At 42.6% G+C, this 22,611-nt stretch overlaps 1 protein-coding gene across 2 annotated transcripts in view; it reads right to left on the bottom strand.

Moving 5' to 3' along the window:
* Positions 1-22,611, bottom strand: part of MYO1E (myosin IE) — a 200,360-nt gene that overhangs the window by 117,335 nt on the left and 60,414 nt on the right. The window contains exon 2 of one of the 2 annotated variants that reach the window (XM_012658061.1): positions 5,287-5,430. In XM_012658061.1, coding sequence (XP_012513515.1) covers positions 5,287-5,430 — 144 coding nt within the window. Of the gene's footprint in view, positions 1-4,461; positions 4,532-5,286; positions 5,431-22,611 lie in introns of those variants that run through there. The other variant, XM_012658062.1, reaches the window with a different exon arrangement.

A 22,611-nucleotide genomic window follows, 5' to 3' on the forward strand; every position in this document is an offset into this window, starting at 1 on the left:
ACAGAGAATAAAGGGTTTCGCTGAGAACATGAGCTACAGGTATCACCTCCCCAACAATCCCATGGTTACCCAAAAAATATGAATTTAGTTATATACGAGCTTCTAAAGGAACCAAACATTATTTAAACTGTTAATCTGATATATAAAGACATATCTTGTAAAGTCTTGGCTTTTCACTAAGTAGATTATATAAATTCTGGTAAGGGCCTGGTTCAAGAGACAGTCAGAGAAAAAAATAAAACAAAACAAAACCTCCTTGGGACTATTCTAGGCCAATCCTGAACCAATGACTCTGGTTGGAATGAACAGGGAAATGTGTAGCCGCCCCCTAAATCTCTCCGTAGGATTCGCAAGGGCAATTTAGGAGGATTTCTGAAAAATAAAGTTTGGTTTAAAATGGGTAATTTTAAGGTTTCTGTGCTAAGTAGCTACAAACTTAGCTAAATCAGAAGAATTGGGACAAGAGAATTTAATTGAGCTTAAAAGGAAATAAACAAATTTTAGTTATTTCAGGTTTTGGCCTAACAATTATCCAAACAATTTTAGCCCATTCCACCCAGCTGGGTCTGCAGACATCTCAGCTATTTCCCTAGGAGCACAGGTCTCCCACTGGGCGGGGAACTCCAGATAACTCCGGTAATGTCCACCCCCCTTCCCGACTACATTCATTCAAGTGTGCCTTGGGAAAAGCTGTTCAGATCACTGTTTCTTCCCACATAATGTTTGGCAGCAAAGGTGTCTTTATTTTCAAAATGCATGGAGATATGAAGCTATAATACCAAAAAACAGAAAACAACAAAATAAAATAAATGCCATCTTATTTAACAGACTGTAAGAGACAGAAGAGACCAGTAGGTCTTTAATTCATTGGTTCTCAAATGCTTGTTTATGGAGTTGTGGCAAGAATGACGAGAGAAACAATGCTCTGAATTTTTTGTGAAGGTGAATTTATTCAATATAAAGGAACTTTCTTTATTCTTAGCTTATTTCCTTTGTACATTTTTTGGCATTAAAATATTCTTTCTTTTATAAAATATGACGGTAGTGAAACTTCTGCATGTTTGTTTTTAACGGTTCCTTATTTGGCAATGCTAAGAGCTGAACTTTAAAAAAAAACCATTTTAATAGTCAGTGGATTCCCCAAAACTGCCCACATGGGTTGAGTCGACTTCCCTGGATTTATTCCTGAGGTGGTGCAGGAAGGTGAGGTGACCCGCCCGGGGTCACGTTCGTGGAGAATGGTTGAGCTGGCACATGAGCCTTTATTTCACTACTGCCCGCTGCCCCTGCCACATGAACTGGCCGCCAAGGGCCAAACCTACCAGGAGCAACTACGCTGCATTGAATTCCGGGTCAGTCTGGCACAGAAGTCTGAACCCCTAATTCAAGGATTAAAAAGGCCAAACACACTTGAGTGTGGTCTTTGAGTAAAAACAAGTTTGGAGAAAGTTGGACCAAATGAGCGTGGAGTGCTCTGCACAGGAACTCTGTTTATCAGCCAAGTGGCTAGAAATGATGTCTGGCCAAGCACAAGAGAGAATGCTGCAATGTTTTCTTCATCTAAGAGTGTAATTGTAAGAAGTGTGGCAACATTCACAACAAATGGATGGTAAATTAGACCTTCTTGTCTTAGGATAAATAACTTAAAAATATGGGGTTTCGTTGATAAACAATGTCAGCATTTTCTAAGTATTTTTTTTTCTCTAATGTAGAAGAAATGCACATTCGGCCTGAACGCATTAACAATTGATTGTTCCAAATGCTGCCCTTCAATACATGGCAATGAGCTGGCATTAGATCTAGAAGAGATAAAATGAGTAATTTTATAACTTAATGTGAAATCAAGTCTCTTCTTGCCTTAACAATTAAACATAGAAGAGAAAAAATCCAACTCTTATTTATAATAATGCTACCCTATTATAATGTTCCCTTAACATTAAAGTCTCTTAACGCTGAAGTGGTAAAGGACGCCTTTATCACTATCAGAGGAAAAGATTTGCAGCCAGACCCTCAGTGTTATTTCATAAACATCTATCAGGCTTCCCTAAGCTGAAAGCTACTCTCTGCTAATGACAGAAAGCACATTTATGCTGGGCTTCCCATATATCGAGTGGGTAGTGGGTCGAGATTTCTAAAACATAAAGTCATTAGTGGTCAAGTAGCTCACTTCCTTGGTAGAACACACGATTAGTCAGTCATTGATTCAAAGGCATAAATTCAAAGGCACATAATCAGCCCCCTCTGTGTGAGTCATTTAAAAATTCTGTTGTCTGAACTCAAAAAGCACATCTTAATAGTCAACATATTTTCAGTGAATACTTAATATAATGCACAAAGCCAAGAATCATGCAGGAAACCAAGAAATACATGATGCAGGATGATGCCATTTTTGTTAAAATTAACAACAAGAAGAAAGCATACATACACGCATGTGTATATGTGTTTAAACTGAAAGACACCAAGAGATTAATAAGAACTAACCTCAGGTGGTAGAATTCCAGATGATTTTAGTGGTCTCCTTTTTGCCTGACTGCATTTTATAAGCCATGTCAAATGAACATGTATTGCTTTACAGTGTTTTTTTAATTTTGGTTTTTTTGAAGAAGATATATAAGAAACAATCCTTGCCCTGAAGGAGCTTCTAGTGTTTGGGGAGTGAGCATTCTTTTGGGAGAGGAGTGAGGTTGTGTGGGTTGAGGATGAACTGACTACTAACATCATTTTTTTTTTACACCCAGCTTTTCAAAAACCACATTTGCAAGTAAATAATGTAGTAAGTTGAGCCCACATTCCAAGAGCATTCCAATAAATAACCTATTCAATTACATTCCATGGAAATTAGACTTTTCTGGGCTTTTCAATCCTCCATTTACAAGTTTCTATGGTAAAATGCATTTGAATTTCCAATAAGCAATTTTACAGTTGAATTTTTGTAAAATAACTCAGAAATATGAGAACTTATATCCCTGTCCCAGCATATGGTAATAAGAATTAATGTTTATTGTATACTTACTGTATTCATTGTTTCACTTCACCCTATTATAGTCTCATTGGGAGATTTTATTATCACTCTCATTTTACAGAAGAGGAAACCAAGGCACTAAGATCACAGAACTTATTAAGGTCACCAGATTCCCTCAGAGTAAGGTTTGAACCCAGGCAGTCTAGATCCACGTTCTGCCACCCAGCCCTTTCTAATCCATCACCTGCCAGTTTCCACGTGCCATGGGTCTTGAACATAAAAGTGATTAAAATTTTTTGACAGTGTTAAGTCCAGATAAAGTAAGCATATTTCAATTTTCTTTTTTTTTTAAAGACAGAGTCTCACTCTGTTGCTCCGGCTAGAGTGCAGTGGCGTCATCATAGCTCACTGCAACCTCAAACTCCTGGGCTCAAGCTATCCTCCTGCCTCAGCCTCCTGAGCAGGTGGGACTATAGGCACGGCCACGACGCCCGAATAATTTTTCTACTTTTAGTAGAGATGGGGTCTCATTCTTGCTCAGGCTGGAATTTTTTGACCAAATAAAATAGAAACTTGCAACTGAATACAACTGCTTCCATATAATTAAATTAAAGGAAGCCTTGCACACGTATCTAGAGCAGGAATCAGCAAATTTTTTCTGTAAAGGGCCAGAAAGTCATTAGAGACTCTGTAGGTCAGAGAGTCTATTGCAACTACTCACCTCCGCCACTGTAGTATGAAAGCAGCCACAGACAAATGAGTAAACAAATGAGCATGGCTGTGTTCTAATAAAACTGTACTCACAAACGTGGCAGCAAGCAGGATTTTTGTCTGTAGGCTATAGGTTGCCTCCCCTGCTCAAGATGCTTTTGTAAGTTAATAATGTAATGAATATTTCAAAATTGCTAAGAGAGTAGATTTTAAATGTTTATACCACACACACACACACAAGTATGTGAGGTGATGGATATGTTCATTGGCTTGATTTTATCATTCCAAGACGTATACATGTATGAAAATATCACATTGTGCTCCACAACCATATACAACTATTATTTGTCATTTAAAAATAAATTTTTTAAATGATGCTATTATAACATAGCTAACAAATCCAAATATCTCTGTTAACCCTTAAAAGCAGGAGTTTAGAGGTTTAACTATACAGATATTTGGCAAAATTCCTTTATAGTAAATAAGAAACAGCACAGTACTGATCAGAATGGTCCAAGTGCCTTGGAATAATGCTATTAGTGTTGCTCCATAAATACCTGATAAGTTGACCCCCATCCCCGCCCTGCACACACACACACCAGTGATGGCATAAGGCAGACTGGTAGGTGGTTTTAACTTATGGACAAGCAGTGTTTTAACAACAACAACAACAAAAAACCACTGATGAGAAAACTATTCCTCCCCAAGCTTTCTGGGTTAAAGTGCAAAATGTTTGTTACAACAGTGGCAAAGATTCCGCTTTTCGTAGGTCATCCATGACACCATACCTTCAGAAGTCACGATCAGCATCCAAGCCAAACTTTCTGGTACTGCTATACAGATTTGACACAGATCTTTGCATGCTTGTGACTAACTCTCACAACAATTCCACTGTATATCTTTACATAGTTGCATCAAACAAAACTCCCGAATCCTGCAGGAACTTAAGCAAATATCACAGTTCTCTGTTTATAATGAAGTCAACACACATTTGAATCAAATTTCCATTCTGCATTTTTAAAAGCCCTATAAAAAATGGCATCTGGCAAGCTAAAATTGAAACATAAAGAACAACTCAAGAATGTAAGGCATCTTCAATAGTTGTTGTACGTCTCATGTCTCCTTTAGTAAACATAAAAATGCAGAAAAACTGGCAAAATTGCTTTTTTTCTTTTCTTTTCTTTTTTTTTTTTTTTTGCACGAGGCAACATTTTTTAGCCTTTTAAGTCTGGGCTTAAATATTTCTGCTTTGCAATTAGGATGCTTTATTGATAGAATTCTTTGCAAACCAGAACTTTCTCTAGGAGCAGCTGAGGTTTTAGACACCATGTGCATGACTACAGCATGTCAAAGGGGCAACATCACAGGTTAAAATAAATGAATCCTGAATCTTGACTTTGTGAAATGCCAGGAAAATAATGTAGCATCATCTTTGCCCTTTGCACAGCCTGAGCCAAGTGATATAAAAGGACAAAACTTCATTCTGAAACAGTGAAAATGATGTGAGCACAATGTCAGTTCAGACTTTCAGAGGGCTCTTCTTACACCAGGAATAAAGCCACGTTTTACTGTTGTATCATTTACAAATGTCCAAAGAAACCAATAAAGGATACAAAAATGTAGTCGTCCATGTATCTCTTCTTGAGATTCTCCACGATGGAGTTCTCTGTGATCTTGGAGAGCAGCACCATGTCATCCACGCCACTGTGCTTGACATTGTGGCTCTGCCAGTGGTACCGGTACGCACCTTTGCTTCCCTGCAAGCAGAAAACACACAATTATTTGGATAGTTTATTTTGCTAATTTCCCAAGTCTTCCTCAAAGAAAATGTAGCAGAATGAACAGAGCAAACACAGAAAGATTTTGCCATCAATAGACGAGGATTCAAGTTCCAGCTTTGCTCCCTACGGACTGAACGGGGGAAAGTTACCTAAGTTCACCATATCACTGAAGCTTCTCTTTTCTCATTTGTAAAATGGGAGAAATGAGACCACTTCATAGAGTTGCCGTAGGAATTAAATAAAATAACATATGTGAAGTGCCGAACAATATCTGGAATATAACAAGATATACGATCGATGGTCTCCGATAATTCCTTCAACATAATTGTTTGTTAAATTTGTCAGTGAAAATAAGCAAGGACATAGAAACTTTCTAGACTTGTTTTGCAAATTATATGACAGAACCAAGAAATGGAAAGAATATGTATCACACAATGGCTATGTCACATTGTCATAATTTCTCAAGTCAAGTCACCTAAATTATTTTCCCTCCATAAACTTATCACTGCCACCATCCTATTGGCCTTCCATACTCAAAAGATAAGCTACGTTTTCATAACTGATCACTGCTACAGTAATGAGGAAGTGGACAGGACAGATTAAATGTGATCACAGAATATGCTCTGGATAGAGGACCTCATCTACTCCCATACCCTCCTAGAATAGATGAAGTCTTGGCCCTTGTCACTTATGGGATTTTCAGTTTAACACCAGGGGTGGCTTGTGAACATTGTGCACTGCAGGGCTTCCTTCCATTTGGCATTTCTGTAGCAGGATTCCTCTGTGTTCAGCTACGTGCCATGTCCTGGGACTGGGGCAGATGGGAGTGCTATCGGTGGCTGCACATGGAGAGCTGACAGTCCACTGAAGGACACTAGATAATGACGGGGCAAAGTGAGTAATGTGTCAATATATAAACACACACCAAAGGGGTGTTGCAGCAGTGGAGGTGGGGAGACTCCTTTGTCCTGGGAGAGGCAGAAGAAATGACTTCCTAGAGAAGAAGTCATTTAAAGTAGGCCTAAAATATTTTGAATTTGCCAGAGGAGACCAGAGGAGAAAGGACATTCATTATAATTGACACTCACTGGGCAAAAAAGCTAATGCAAATGAAGTAATGGTAAATATTATGTGACAAGATGTTGGGAGAGTCTCCTTGCCCTCAAACGCTTCGTGCACCTACTGGAAGCGTCACCCAGTGGGTGAGTATAGGGGGCACTGAACCCAGTGAGACTTGGCTCCTGCCCCCTCAGTGGGAGCTCATGCTTGGAGCAGTTGGAACAAAAGAGACAAAAATTCTGAATAAGGGTATCTAGGAAGACCAACTGCTCAGATGTCAAAACTAGGATGAAAAAAGGGAAAAGGAGGCTCTTTGAGAGAAGGGGGAGGTGGAAAGAAACAAGATGGAAGCCATTTCAAGTTTCATTTTAAAAATTTGTTAAATTGTTCAATGCTTTTTTGATGGGAAACACAGATCCTTTGCTAAGAGCACATTCTAGAGGATCTGGGAAAAGCAATCTTTTAAAATCAGCCATAGGGAAAGCATACCAGTGCCATGGGCTCACACTTTGGAAAGGGGTTCTGGAAGGTTCGCCACCCGTGCTGTCTTGCAGAGGGAAACTGTCTGTGTGGTGTGCCTGGCTTTCTCAGAACTACATGCAGCATCAATTCTACAACTCACACCTCACCACTCCTTCTTACAGCAACGCAGAACAAGAGAAAAAGCACTCACCTGGCCACAGCACGACTTGCTAAATCTCCATCAAATAAATGCCCATGGTTTACTTCTGACCAGATAAAGATTCATCCCCTCCTCAACCTCCCTCCTTTTCTAGCTTTCTGGCCATAGAAAACTAAGGTCCCAGAGTAAGCAACCTATAGGTTTGCTGGTCGGTTGGTTGGTGGATTTTTAACCAACAGATGTCACCATACTCAAAAAAGGCCAAGAATGTTACATTATCTTTGAAAAATGTAAGCACAGTTGAACAAAACAGGACAATTAATAAGTGGTTATTTAACTTCTACAAAGGACAAGAAACAGAGAAGCTCTTTGTCATGGTGTATACGTTTGTACTGATCCACAGAAGCTGCCTTCTCAAGGAAACCCAAGTTGGTCTTGGTGTTCGATCCAACTGCCTTTTTCTCTAACTGCACAGTGAAACATTCCTGACTGTCCCTTCTGCTCCCAATGGCAGTTATTCCCTAGTAGGATAGGGCTCCTTTGTGGAGTTCATTAATTCTCATCGTCCCAAATATGATAACACTGAAGATTCCCACCCCTGGATCTCCAGTCCTCACCTTGGCCTCATTTTCCAGGCTCCTACCTGCACCAGGATAAGGTATGAATAGTACGACAGAGTGGTCACTATATGCAAAGCAATGAGCTATTTTATCTGTAGAGGGCGTTCCATTTACAAACGCACACAACCCTGTGAGAGAGGAGTTAATATTCCCACATCTGGCAGAAGGTGAGATCGCCCAGCTCATAGGTAGCAAAGGCAAGATGTGAACCAAAGACTCAACGATTTGGGATGCATTTAAACATGGTTTCCTCAGAGTCTCACGAGTGACTTGTTAAGTTTAAGAAGGCAACAAAACGACAGACTCTCTAAAATGGAATTCATCGTTAAAAAGACATACAATCTTTGTTAATGACCACTTCCTCTTAGTATCAAAGACTAAAACACTGGAGTTATTTTTGATTTGATATATTTTCTATATCCAACTGGTCACAAATCCATCAAAATCTCTCTCTCTTTCTTCCTCTCTCTCTCTCCCACTGCCTCCCTTCCCCTCTCTCCCTCACTCTCCCTCTCCCAGGCTCTTATATTAATAGTTACATATGTGAACTCATTCGATTTTCACAACCACTCTCCATACTATGTTTTATTATCTCTACTGGTGAATAAGCCAAGGTCTTCTATGATAGCATCTGTCTTTATTGACCGCTCCTTACTGTGTCCCTCTCCTCCCATCCAGATGAGGCAGAGGGAGGGTGGGATCAATTCAGATTGTCAAAGACAAGGTCAGAGTCCTCCAAGGGCAGGTAAACACAAGCTGGGCTGGGGTGGGGCTGAGCAGGGACGTTATAACAGAGGGTGAACACGCTATCAGGGAAGCTAGAAACCAAACCTGCATGTGCAGGCTCGCATCCCAGCCCAGGGACACTTAAAAGTTCCCCATGGTGAAACAAAAACCATTTTCTGTTGTTGCTTGGGGGACAAGAGAGCTTAATAATGGCATGACTTATCCCGAGGCCTTCCTTGGAACACAGCCACTGAATGTGGGGAGTACGCAGGCAACATGGTGGGAAACCGTCAGCATTCACCACCCTAACCCCTTGGAAACAGAGGCTGAAAGTTGTAAGAATTGTAAGAATATGCATTTGAGGTTCTGGAACAAATAACCTTGCCCCTATTTCCCTGTCATTTCTTCCTTCTGTCCTGACTGAGAGGTGGGGGCGGTCTGGCTGCCACACGTGCTTGGAGGAGGGCAGCAGGGATGGGAAGTTCCCCAGCTGTCTGAGGACAGCCACCTCCCTCAGGTGACCAAGGCATCACTTCCCAGCTGTCACCTCTAGGCTCAGCTGCCTTCTCTTCCATGGGCTTCCTTCTTGAGCAACTCCTTTTTGTTTCCCCTGCTAAAAATGGTGGCATTTTAAACAGTAGGATCCTCAGCAAGGTACTCCACTTCCCAGCAGCCCTCGATGAGTAAGGTGGCGAGGGGGTACCAGCTGAGGCATGAACGTAGCAATAACAATGATGAGAAGTTGCTCTTCGCCCCAACACTTACTGCGAATGATGAGGAAGACATTTCCATTAGATAGGGATTCAGTCCACACTTTCTTGGACCCGCATTTAATATCTAGGGATGATTTAGTTTATTAAAGAGCAACTGATTCACATGCAAGTTCTAGAAAGTGGAGTACACCCATATCCACATAATGGCCTCGTTTAGGAGGTGGCACCAAAACGCTGGAGTCCCTCACAGGGAGGAAGAAGCCTGGCTGGCTGATTCTCTCATTTAAAAGGTGGAGCCTCGCTAACTGGTGTGTGTTTACCAGGGTGGAGACTCACAGAAGCAAAGGTGAGTCAGAGCACACAGGTAGGGATTATTCTCTCCGGAAAGTCTACCTCCATCGCCCAGGAGAGAGCCCCAGGGCAGCGCTTGCCTGGCTCCCCTGTCACAGCAGTGATTCTGCAAACACTTCACTAGCGTCCCAGTGAGCATTGTTCTTGGATTCATCCAGAAGAGAGGAGGAGTTACCCTATACTGGGTAACCACAGTCTTCAATGCCCTTCAGATGCCCAGGAAAGGGAGGCCATTAAATGTGCCATGTAAACACAACAGGCCCAGTGTTGGGCAGGGCCCGGGGGGAGGGTGGGACCATAAATACTCTTACGTGCTTCCAGAAGGAGGACACTGCACAGTATTTTTAGGTAGCAATTTAGAAATAGGTATTGAAATTTTACACACACAGACCGATATATAAACACAGTTAACTAAATAAAAATAAAGTCACGTCTCTGTGATCTGGCAATTGTATTTTTTTTTTTTTTTTTTGAGACAGAGTCTCACTCTCTTGCCTGGGGTGAGTGCCGTGGCGTCAGCCTAGCTCACAGCAACCTCAAGCTCCTGGGCTCAAGCAATCCTTCTGCCTCAGCCTCCTGAGTATCTGGGGACTACAGGCATGCACCACCATGCCTGCTAATTTTTTCTATATATTTTTAGTTGTCCAAGTAATTTGTTTCTATTTTTTTGGTAGAGACGGGGTCTCGCTCTTGCTCAGGCTGGTCTCGAACTCCTGAGCTAAAACAATCCGCCCACCTTGGCCTCCCAGAGTGCTAGGATTACAGGCGGGCAATTGTATTTTTAGAAACGTATCTCGAGATATACCGGCAAAAGGATGTCAAGGTACATGTGCAACGCTGTTCACTGCAGCGAAGTTTACAACAGGGAAGAGGGGACCGATTAGAACGTAGCTTACTCTGCAAAGGCGTACTGCCCAGTCATTAAAGAAGTCTGCATGTGCTGAGATGGAAAGAGCTTCAAGATACACTGTTTCATGAAAAAAGCAGTCAATATGTGGAATAAATACAGAATGACTGCATTTATACAATTTTTGAAAACGTATGTGTGTTATAATTGGTTGAAAGAAACATAAGGTACTTTAGGGGAGAAGGACTGGGGTTTCAGGAGAAAAGTGATTTCACTTTCCATATTATGTTTTTCTGTATATCTTTTTTACCATATGCATGTGTTAGTAAAACTTAAAAATAAATAGAAACATGCAAAACAATGTCAATAAAATCAAGCACTTTCTTGGGGGCTGCTGGGTACTCACCAGGCTCTTGAAGCCAAAAGCTAGGACTGTCCTAAGACTGGATTCTGTGCTACTTCCAGGTTTGAAAGGCATTGGGAAGATAATGTCTGGACAACAAGATAGTATCATATCTGGGACATTTAGCTGGTCCATGGGCATAATAGGACAGCAGATCTGATTTCCAGAAAACCTGGGATTAGAATTTGCCCAGTGTTATAAGTGTGTCACTCTGAGAAGCAGATAAATCATACTCGTACTGTGAACAATGAACAATGGGTAATGCTATGGCTGCAGTCGAACTGGGTTTGTTTTTTAATGGGATTTTTCTGTTGCAGTGACTCGTAACAGGAAAGACACAGAACTATCTGTTACACTTTGATCTTTTAATTGACATTCTGGAATTCTACCTTTTACATTTCTGCCATTTGACGGGAATGAAACACTTACTTCAACCATAAATACTTGTCTGTCTACTACATGCAAGGCACTGGGCTTGCAATATATTTCAACTCTATGGAATTTAACCCCCCAATATTTTGGTGATGTGCGGATGTGCCTTTGAAGCCAGCACGTGTGTCCCGGACTGCAGCGGACAGAGTATAAGGAGGAAGTGTTTCTGGAAGAATGCAGGGACAGGGCAGTGAGTAGCCAACAAACCACTCCCATCCCCTGGACGCTTGAGTAATTGGAACTACCATTTATTGAAAGCATTTAATTCTCATAACACCTGTAAGACACAAGTATTATAAGCCCTCACTGTTTTACAAATGGAAGAACTGAAGCCTAGGGTTGTAATGTACCATGTGGCCTCTGCTTGGAGGGGGTGTGGATGGGAAAGTGCACTGGAGGGTTGGCACATGAGACTGGGGACAGAGGAAGGCTCAATGAATTTGGAAGATGTGCTTGTTAGTTTCATTCATTGAAATATATGCAACCCTACCAAATATATGCAACCAATATATGCATACCAAATATATGCATACCAATATATGCAACCCTACCAAAAATTCAATATTTGTATAGCATTTTTACATGCAGTTGTCTCACTTAGCCCCTGAGAATTGACATTGAGATTTCTGACTTCCTTTTCTTTGTTCTTGCTGCTATACCACATCTCACTTCCAACACCATCTGTAAGGCCAAGTGTGGACACTGCTCCAGGACCACTATGGGTCCAGTGGTCTCTTGGCTGGGGCCGGCTGAAATCAATCATCCTGGAAGAGTTGGCTCCACTGGAGAAGTGGTCCATGCCTGGAGCAAACATATAATTTGTCCAACCTGGGACACTTTTGGGTGCAGAAGGGAATGTTATTAACAAAGCTGGAGCAAGAGGAATAAGGTATGACCGTCTCAGGCTGAATGGTTGTATCTATGATGAACTTGATCTCAGAAAAGCCAAGGGCAACTTTCAAAGACTAATGCTCCCAGCTAAGGCCCTGTGCCACTTACCCATAGGGTGTCACACAAATCACTCGACCTCTCGGAGCCTGTCCTCTCCTGGGCAGAAGGGGGCTTGTAACACTACATTGCCCCTGGGGCTATTGGGAAGATCAAATAAGACTGACCATCAAACCAACTCCCAATCCCTTTAGAGGTAGGGTTGGCTTTATAGGATGGCATGATCAGGGAGCAAAGCATGGAAGGTGCACACCAGGCTGGCAACATTGGTTGAGCTAGTTGAGTGAGGGAGGGAAAAAAAAGGTTTGTAAAACATAAGAAGGAATGGTAAGGTGTCCCAATTTTGTTTTAGTTGAACATATAGTATTTATATACACTATCTCTGTTTGAAATTATGGTTGTTAAAATGCCGTGGTTATTTATCTCTAAATGTACTTTCTGTATGGTTTTATTTTTCTATTGAGCATGTATTTATAAAATATACCCAGTTGTTCTCATCATGGAAAAAGTTAGATCAAATAAGATATAAAAATACTTTGCAAAGTGAAATGAAATATATAAATGTATGACCCTTGACACTTTTCCATATTATTTGTTATTCCATGTCAACTCAGGTCTCCAATTCTTGTTTATTCCAGCTTGCAGCTACAGCAAGCTCTCTGTTGCTGGGGCTGGAGTGCAGTGGCATCATCACAGCTCACTGCAGCCTCAAACTCCTGGACTCAAGGGATCCTCCTGCCTCAGCCTCCTGAGTAGCTGAGACTACAGGAGTCCACCACCACGCCAAGCTAATTTTTCTATTGTTTTGTAGAGACAGGCTTATGCTATGTTGCCCAGGCTGCTCTCAAACTCAAGTAATCCTGCTGCCTCGGCCTCCCAAAGTGCTAGGATTACTGGCGTGAGCCACCACACCCAGCCCTCAAGTTCTTCTTTATATAACAACAGGCCCCCAGTAGGAAAAGAAAAAATAGCTTTTCTTTTACTTTCCAGCCTGAAATGTCAGATCGTTTTCTATATCAATGAAGAGTTCAAATTTAAGATGTTGTAAATGAACAGTTAACTATTCCATCAATTCTAAAGATGCATTCTTTCTCATTTTAACATTCTGAAATTAGGATCTGTCATCTAATATATGGTGTGTCGTAACTACACGAACAGCAGGGGTTTTCTCGTTTTGTTTTTGAAGCCGTAAATAAAATAATGATGATCCTCTTATAACCAGTAGCATTTTAGCTGTGATGAATTATGGCACCTAACACTTACCAGGGGCCAGGTACTCTTCTAAGCACTACAAATATTAAGTCACTGTTCAATATCATCACAGATATAAAATATCATAAAGATTTGTATTATAATTGGCTCTATGAATAAATTTCAATGACTGCTATATGGTTTTTTATAATCCTCTCCCTTTAACTAACTAGTTGAACTTTTTGAGTTGTTTCCCAGAAATGGCGGAATTTTTATAACACGAAGGAGTTGAGATTGCAAAGGCATGAGCATGATTCCTGACGGCAAGGATCACCACCCCCACAATCTGCCCCAGTGCCTTTGACCAGTCCCAATACACCTGCCCCAGGACATGTGACCTACCCCAATACACCTGCCCAATACACATGACCTGTCCCAATACACCTGCCAATACATGTGACCTGCCCCATGCATGTGACCTCTCCTAATGCATGTGGGCCCTCCTCAGAAAGCCTCTGATCTCTGTAGGTCTAGAGACAGATTTGAGACCATTCCTCCCGTTCTCCCAAGAGATACCTTTCGAGTTAAAACTCCATCCTTGCTTGGCAATCCTCATCATCTCAATAATTGGATCTTTGTGTGGTGAGCAACTGGATCTAGGCTGAAACCCCCTTGCAGTTTTGATAAACATTTTGATTATTCTGGAAGCATTGTACCAAATACCGATCTCACTTCAGGAGCTGTGAGGTGGTTTTACTGTTGAGGTTGATGGTCACCCAGTTTTAGAGGCTTTGATATGAAAATTTTGGTAGCTGCCAGGGCCACCCCATCCCCACCTCACTACAGGAGGAGGGCAAGTGTCCTGGAGGACAAGCTGCCCAGGACAGGCCACCCAGCAGACCGCAAGCTTGCAAAGCAAGGTCTTTAGGTAACTTCCTGTTCAATTTGTCAGTGCACATTCAGGTGTGTATCTCTTTCAAACTATGGGTTCCTTCAATATCAACACCATTTGGAGCAAAAGGTGCCCTTCCCCTGTGCTATATGTCCACCCCTGCGATTACTGTTTCTGACTTTCACCATGACTTTCCTGACATAAACCACACTGTACTCCAGTGTTTCCTAAACCTCAGTCATTTTCAACTACTTTAACGAGTTTTCTATATCCAAGTCTCACCAGTCCTAGGCTTCGACTTTTTCCAGAAACTGTCCTTTTGAATTTGGCTTAATCCTACACAACAATCTCCATACAAATCATCAGTCTGGTGTGCCAGTTTTGTTTCTTCAAGGTGTAAAAATAGCTATGAAGACAACTGTTGTAAAATACACAACGTGGGATTGTACATCCCCATCTCAAGTGCCTGGCGCTATGTTCCAACCTGGGGACACACCACCATTCTCTACTGGGCCTGTGTCTGCCAATTTCAAGTCTAGTCATAGGAAATTTAAATGACTTCTGTGGCATTTCCAGACACATTTTTCTCTGCTGTGGAAAGTCTCACATAGCAAGGACAGATTTCCCCTTCAGTTAGTAGGTGAGAGCCCAGGTTTTGTTTTTACAAGTAGAACCTACCCTGTATCCACATTCTGAATTCCTTGCACTTTCCATCAGGGGCCCCAAGGCCTCTGCCCTCTTGCCTCCCAGTCACATGTGGGAAGGTCACTAGTCCCCCAGGGTGAGGACTTGCCTTGAGCTGATGAGGAAATTCTCTTTTGGGCACCTGCTATCTATTCTTTCTCTCTCAGGAAGTGCTTCCTGCAATCATTACCAGCACTGTTCTGTCCTCTTTCCATCTCCAGAAAACCTAGAACGGTGGCTCCCTCCCCTCTAGTCCTCACCAAAAGCCCCTGTGAAGCCCCCTCACGCCCCATTATTTGAAACAGGATTTAACACCCCTACACAATCTGGGTGCCAGTAACCTTGGCTCCCTGCAATTCACCCCAAGCAGCCCAGGCTCTCCGAGCCCCTGCAGGGCATCTGCTTTCCAGGCCAGGCAAGGGCTCTGGTTGGGGCTTCTCCGGCACAGCCACCAGTGCAGCAGGCATCCCAGGGAGATGGGCAGCCAGGGGACAGTGGCCACCTTGCAAGCCTGGTCTGGAACCCCTCAAGGCCAAAGGGCAGCTATACATGCATCTAAAGCACAAATCTTAGCAAGGCACCCTGACCTCTCCTTGTCCATCTCTAACCCCTGCTTTCCCCTAACTGAAGTCCCTACAACACCATTTTCCATGCACACCATGTTTTGGTTTTGTGCTTCCAGGGTATATGTGTGTGTGAGGTGGGATCTTCAGTACCTACATTCCCACTGTCCCTCTGCTTGGGATGCTCTTCCATGAACTCCTCCCTATCCCACCCCCAATCCTATGCCTAGTAAACTCCCACCCAGCTCAGTTCAGACACCCTCTGCCCAAGGAAGCCCCTGCCTCACCGCACTTAGGAAACAGCATTATCTGAGTACCTGGCTCCCTGCTTAAACTAACTCCCGGAACTGGATCTTATTCACCATTCTACCCCAAGACCTAGTATAGTGATGGCACCCCCATGGCACCCCGCAAAGTCTGTTGAATGAATGAAATAAAATAGTATTATTCTCACACAGCGTCTAAGTCTTATTACATGCCAGGCACTGTTCTAAACATTTTATACGTGATAACTTATCTAACCCCTACAACTCTGTGAGGCAGAAAACTGAAGCACAGAGAGCTCAAGTAACTTGCTCAGTTCCAACAGCTGGGCTTCATATCATTTTTGTGCTTAACATTGTACCTACTGCCTATCATAACAAAGTGATGGCAGTTGGAAACAGCAATAATTCTGAAGTTCATAGTAACTGCCTTATTGCATGTTTACTATGGGCCATGTATTAACTTCTTTCATTGGCCCACTAATACCAGGAAGTACTTATATTACTCTTTTTTTTTTTTTTTTTACAGAAGAGAAAAAAGTCCTGTGTAGTCTATGGAGTACCTGGATCAAAGCCCCACAGCTAGGAGCCCACGCAGCAGTCTGGCTCTGCATGGCTGCGCACAGGACAAAGAAAGCTCCTCGCTATGGAGTCAGCGTTGGGAGGAGGTCTGTCCCTTGCTGTGTCCCCAGCATGCAGCGTGGTGCCTGGCACATGGTAGTGTTCAATCAGTAGTAGTTGGGTGAATAAACTCCAGGCCATTTTGGCTCCCCTCAGGACACCTTTTGGCTGTATCTCTATGGCACTATGGCAGCGATCAGTAGGGAAAATGGGGGTCCTGGGCCCAGTGTCTGCTCCAAGGGAGAAAGAAGTTTCCAAAGCTTTCCTATTTTTCCCCAACCCAGGAGATCAAAGTGAAGAGATGTTGCCCCTCAGGACAGTTCTCCGTCTCTTAACTATATAGTCCAGTTAAGGGTAACAGACTAATCTCTTTTTTTAGAGACAGGGTCTTGCTCTGTCACCCAGGCTGAAGTGCAGTGATATGATCATAGCTCACTGTAACCTGGGCTCAAGTGATCCTCCTGCCTTAGCCTCCTGAGTAGCTAGGACTACAGGAGCACACCACCATGCCCCCACTAATTTCTATTTTTTTTTTTTGAGACAGGATCTTGTTATGTTGCCCAGGCTGGTCTTGAACTCCTGGCCTCAAGCGATCCTCCTGCCTTGGCTTACTGAAAGTGCTGGGATTATAGGTGTGAGCCACCATACCCAGCAAGGTCTTAGACATCTGGGAATGCAATGCTTCTCGCCAATCCAGCAGCTGATTAGAATCAACAGACTTGGCTACAAGCTCTACCTCTTATATGCCTCTGTGGCCTTGGGCCAGGCCAGTTTCACAGAATTTTATTCTTCACAATTAAGGCAATCTATCAAATGTAGACCGAAACATGGTTTAGCTTTTGCACCTCCATTAACAGGATTTTTATTAATAATAAATTCATAAACTAAAGTCCTATCAGACTATGTGTCCTAACTTTTGGGTTGAAAATTACAGTATCTGAAGCAATGGTAGCTGCTCTGTAAGTTTCTTTAATTGCATTAAGAAGTCAAAGTAACAAAGTAAGCAGACCAGCTAGAAATACCAGAACCAATGGCTCCTGTTCATGTTATTGATTGAAATAGAAATAAAATCAGGAAGGTAATTGAACAATTTCTTGTCACATAAAATGAACTCTAGCTCCATACCATGGAAGAAAGAAATCCTAACATTTAAATGCCATTCTGAGAAAAAGAAAAATATGCAAAGACTTAGCAGACCACAGTAGAGCTGACAGCAACCTGATTAAGAAGTCTCCCAGGATTCACTGTCCTTCATTGCATCTCTTCTATATTGATTGCAAAATACGTATTATTTATGTCATGCAAAGTGGTGAAGGTATGACTAATCACATTGTATGGTTTTCTCAGTTAATTTCATTTTTCTGAAAAATGAACTGTTTGTGGCATATCTGAACGAGAACCCAATTTTTAAAAAGCTTCGTAACATTGATGGAATTATTTTCTCATCTATGTTTTTTAAAGGCTGGTGTAGGAACACTGCCAGAGTATAACGCATAGGATTTTAAGTAGCAGTCACAGCTAAGGTGTTGGTGTATCATCTCCGATGCAGGGGTGCTGTGTCAGGATGTGCTGGGTGGGGAAAGGGTCTGTCCCAAGGGTGTCTCAGGGCATGGGCAGCCTTTGTCATGGGTGAGCTATGGGGATATCAAATCCGGGAAAGAAGCCAAGCTCCGGGGTGAGGAGCATCCCTGAGCACGACAGCCACTAGCCAACGCAGAACCAAATACAGAAGTAAGAAATGGCTGTTTCTGGCATGGGCACATCTGGACCCTTGGCTTGCTTAATCTAGACTGATCTGTGGCACACAGGCACCGTGTTCTTCTAGGGACAAGATGGAGCCATAAAGGCATTGGTCTAGGAGCCTTTAGAGCACCAATGAGATGGATGGCCAACGTGACGGTCTTGTGGATACATCCCAGAAGAAGAAACCACAAGAACAGCCACTAATCCACACTGCAGAACAGTGTCACCCACGGTCCTGTAGGCTCAGGGCAGCTCAACGTGTGACAATAAACACCAAGTCCATCCTCTCACTCCCTTCCATCACCTGCCCCAGGGCCACCTTGCCAGTTCTTCTCCTGAGCCACACCTTGGATTTCAGGAATGGAATGAAAACAGGGCTGAGCTCAGGGAATTTAGAAAGGGTGGGGGGAATTAAGAATAAGCTTGATAATTCAATGAAAAGCCCTAGGGTAGACAGGAAGGCAGGCGGCTGTCTGCAGGTCCAGTTTGCAGAAGGTACGCACTGCATGCAGTTCAGTGGGCAGGAGGGGAGTGGGTACATGGGTACCACAGCAGGAGCAGACACAAACCTTATCTTGTATTGATGTGTCCCTTGCCTACGGAATTTCCAAGGGGCTCTTATCAACTACCTGTAGGTTGCTGTGCCCCTCCCCCAACCCCAAGTTCAATAAGCAAGTTCTTGGATGAATTTGCAATAAAACCAACTTGGAAGATCAGCATGGCTTCACTGTGAGCTTATTCAGGACCCTCAGGAGAGATGTTCTCTGACAGCAAGGTTTCATATGCAGCACCCAAAGCTGCATTAGGTCCCACGATGGCAAACTGGACGAGGGGTTACCTTGGTTACAGGAGGAACAGAACTAGCCTCTAAACAGAGAGGCATTTTCAGCACATTGAATGATTGACACAGAAAGCTAAAGGGCACAGTAAGAAGCCTCAGCGGCGCTGAGAGCAAATTGTGCCTCTGCCTTATCTCCTTCAAAGGACTCCTGGCAGCCAGTTTCGAAAGAACATTCCCTATACCTGGTCTTCAGTGAGAGCAGGACTCTCATTCAAGAATTTTGGAGGGGGAAAATTTGGAGGGGGATGATGATTTTCCTTTGTGACAAAGGTACCTCTTAGCATAATCAGGGGACTCAAATATGCTAAACATAACCTCACAGAAGTCCTCAGACAAAATAGGCAAGACAGACATCAATTGCAAAAATAGTCCCAGTTAGGGATCTGCTGGAGGAATTTTTTGCATAGTTTCCAAAGTCACATAGCATGCCTCTCAGCCTGCAAAGTCAAGAGCTGGCAGTAAACTCTGCCCTCCCTTGTCGTATGGACAGGAACAAGAGTCAAGGGGGCTGGGATTAACACACAAATTACCCCAAAGCAGTGATAACAGAAATCATTTTATGCAAGGAATTGAAACAAACTGATACCTGCTGTCTACATTAGGTAGAAAAGAGTGTGCTCACCCAGTTATGTAAAAGACAGTGCACTCAGTTATGGGCAGAACAGTGAACAGAAAATAGTTTCAACATTGCCACCTGAAACAGAGGGTTGTGCTCAAAAACTGCCAGCAAGACAACAAGTATATTTGCAAAAATATTTGCATGGCTTCTGGTTGCAAAAATACTGAAAGGATTTGTACTATACGCTGCTCCCAAGCACACAAAAGTCCCTTTCTACCTGAGCCCAGAGACCCAAAATACAAGGAAAAAAGTAGTAGTACCAGCAGTCCTAATATTCTTCCCTGGTCTGTGACCCCTTCCCTACCTTGGAGTTGGGCCAAAAGCGCAGTATTACTTACTAATCAAATAACCAACACCCACAGATATCTGGGAGTAACTACATGTCAATTACGAGTTCATTGGAATCAAAAGGAAACAGTTTCACCATTTGTTTGATGGAGATTAGCTATGTTCAAGATACAGAAGTAGCTTCTACCTTTATACTTAGAAAAAAAGCTCATTTTAATTTATTTTTTTAATTCAGTGTAGCAAGAAGAGAACAAAGGTTAGGAAAGAGAGAAATAGCTTGAGATGCTGAGAAAGATAAAAGGCAAATGATTTAAATTAAACATGAGGGAAACATTAAAGAAGGGACAGAAATAAAACAACCCTAGAGATCTAAATATACAACGGAGTTGTTTGATCATAGGGCAAGCAGTAGGAATAAATAAAATAAAATACCATAAATGCGCTAAAGGAAAAAAATAAGAAAAAAATTTCCTTCCAACTTCCATTCTAAGGAAACCACAGCTCTTTTTGCTTGGTATAACTACTGTTCACATGCTAAATGGCTAAATTCAGCTTTTCAAAACCTACCTAACATTCTCCAGATTAAAAAAATGTAAGTGAATCAATCATTTCCTATTGGTGAGTACGTTTTGTTTGGTGGATGCGTTTGTTTGGAGTTGCTGTGTATAAAGGCCAGGGGTGATTTAATTTAATTTAATTTAATTGGTCATTTAAAGTTTTCACCCTTTTCAAAAAATTCATGGTTGTGTTACAGGATTTCAAGGCAAATTCACCAGTTCTGAAGAGTGGTTTCAATATTTTTAAACATATCCAATCGGTACTTTCCTTGTCTCCAAGTCAAAAGTCTGAATTACCTCTTCTTAAACACGTTTCTGTAGCACCTTCTGGCTGTGAATTTGTTGTACACCACTATGGAATTATCATTACTATTTAAACTTCCATGAAATGCGCTTCCAATGGCAGGCATGTGAGTTGTGAAATTTAAAGTATATTAGCAGAGACACAAAACTACTGTTGGGTACAAGGATGGACAACAATGTGAAATGCTACAGATGGCAAAGGGAGGCCTAAAACAATGTGTAGTTCCTTTCTATTCTGTTTTGCCCCATTGTGTTTTGAATAGACTGAATCACTGCCCAGCTTCAGGGCCAGCCTCTGAAAGGCCCCATTGTAAGGGCTCTGCTTTCCAGAGCAGAGTTAAGGTTGCTGTAGTAACCTTCACTATGAATTTCCTGACCAGTGTGATGAAAATCTCAACCGAATTGTGACATTGCTATAGCTACAAACAAGACTGCAAAATGAGCATGGGTCTACCCATGTAAGGGGTCTTTTCTTATGTGAACATATTTCACTGTCTGCTACCTAAATCATCCACATAGCCAAAGAAAGGGCTGAATTTCTACGAGCTGGAGTTGAGAAGAGAACTTGTATGAAGTGTCGGAGGGTCTATCCCATAGGATTGGAGGCGGTAGGCAAATGGGAGCGTGCAGAGAAAAGGAGGGGCCTCCGCTCAGGGGCTGTAAACCCTCCTGTTTGCTGGGCCGGAGAAGCCACTCTTCTGGAGCTGAGCAGGGAGACATGGGGTACCAATGGTCCAAATGCCACAGGTAAGGAACACGTCTGCACTGTGGTGGGAGAAAGTTCAGGATTCAGCAAAGCACTCCCTTTATTCTGCCATGAAAAAAGGGCAGAAGGCGATCACCCCAATTCACCAGATGGAAGGAACACTGGGCTAGAATGAAACCCCTGCCCAGTTAACTTTCTTGGGGGCTCACTATGTACCAAGCAAAGTTCTAAGCTCTCTACCTATATTAACTCCCTTAATTATCGCAAAAAACTATAAAGTTGGCATTATTCTTGATCTCCATTAAGGAGGAGGAAGCCCTAACACAAAGGACTCAATAATATGCCCCAGATCAACACCCAGTGACAAATATTCTGGCTCTAGAATCTTCACACATAGAAACCCTGCTCTATCCAGCCTTTCCACTTAGGCACTGGATGTTCAGCTCCGAAGCTTCTGGAGCCTAGGAGCAAGGAGCAGGCCAGGAACAGCAACTTGGGAGTCCTCCCTCAGCCTCTAAGGTGTTGCCACAGGCATGGGCGAAAGTGTGCTAAAAAGGGAGGAAACGGACAAGAAGAAAGCCAAGGATGGGAAGCATTTCATCAATTTGTTTTGTTCATTCATTCATTCCAATAGGCATGTGCCCTGTTCCAGGCACAGGGTAACAGGTGCAGACCGCACTGATAGGGCTCCTGCTTTCACAGAGCTTGCTTTCTCATTGGCAAGGCAGAAAATAAACCGCGAAACAATATGATTTTAGATATTAATAAATGCTATGAAAAAAATAAGGTAATGTGATAGAGTTGGGAGGCTAGAGGAGGCTTGTCTGAAGAGCTAACTTCTGAGTAGGGCCACGAATAATAAAAAACCAACTTGGAAGCCTCAAAGGGACAAAGAGGGCCAGGGGTGAGACAGGAAGAAGCAGGAGGGAGCAGTGAGACTGGGTTTCCGCGAACTTCAGAAAGCTGGGCCGGGCATAGTGAACACAGAGCTGATGCATTCATTCATTCGGCGCACTTGTCTGGGAGATTCACGAACACCAAAGGCAGAGACTGGAAAGTCAAACCCTGAGCAGCAAATGTCAAACACTGACCACCAACTTCGTGAGCCTGAACCCCAGAATCTTACCAATGTCAGGTTAAAATTTGCAGAACAACAAATGTTTGA

This window comes from Propithecus coquereli, unplaced genomic scaffold, assembly GCF_000956105.1.
Source record: "Propithecus coquereli isolate 6110/MARCELLA unplaced genomic scaffold, Pcoq_1.0 Scaffold57, whole genome shotgun sequence".
Lineage (NCBI taxonomy): Eukaryota > Metazoa > Chordata > Mammalia > Primates > Indriidae > Propithecus > Propithecus coquereli.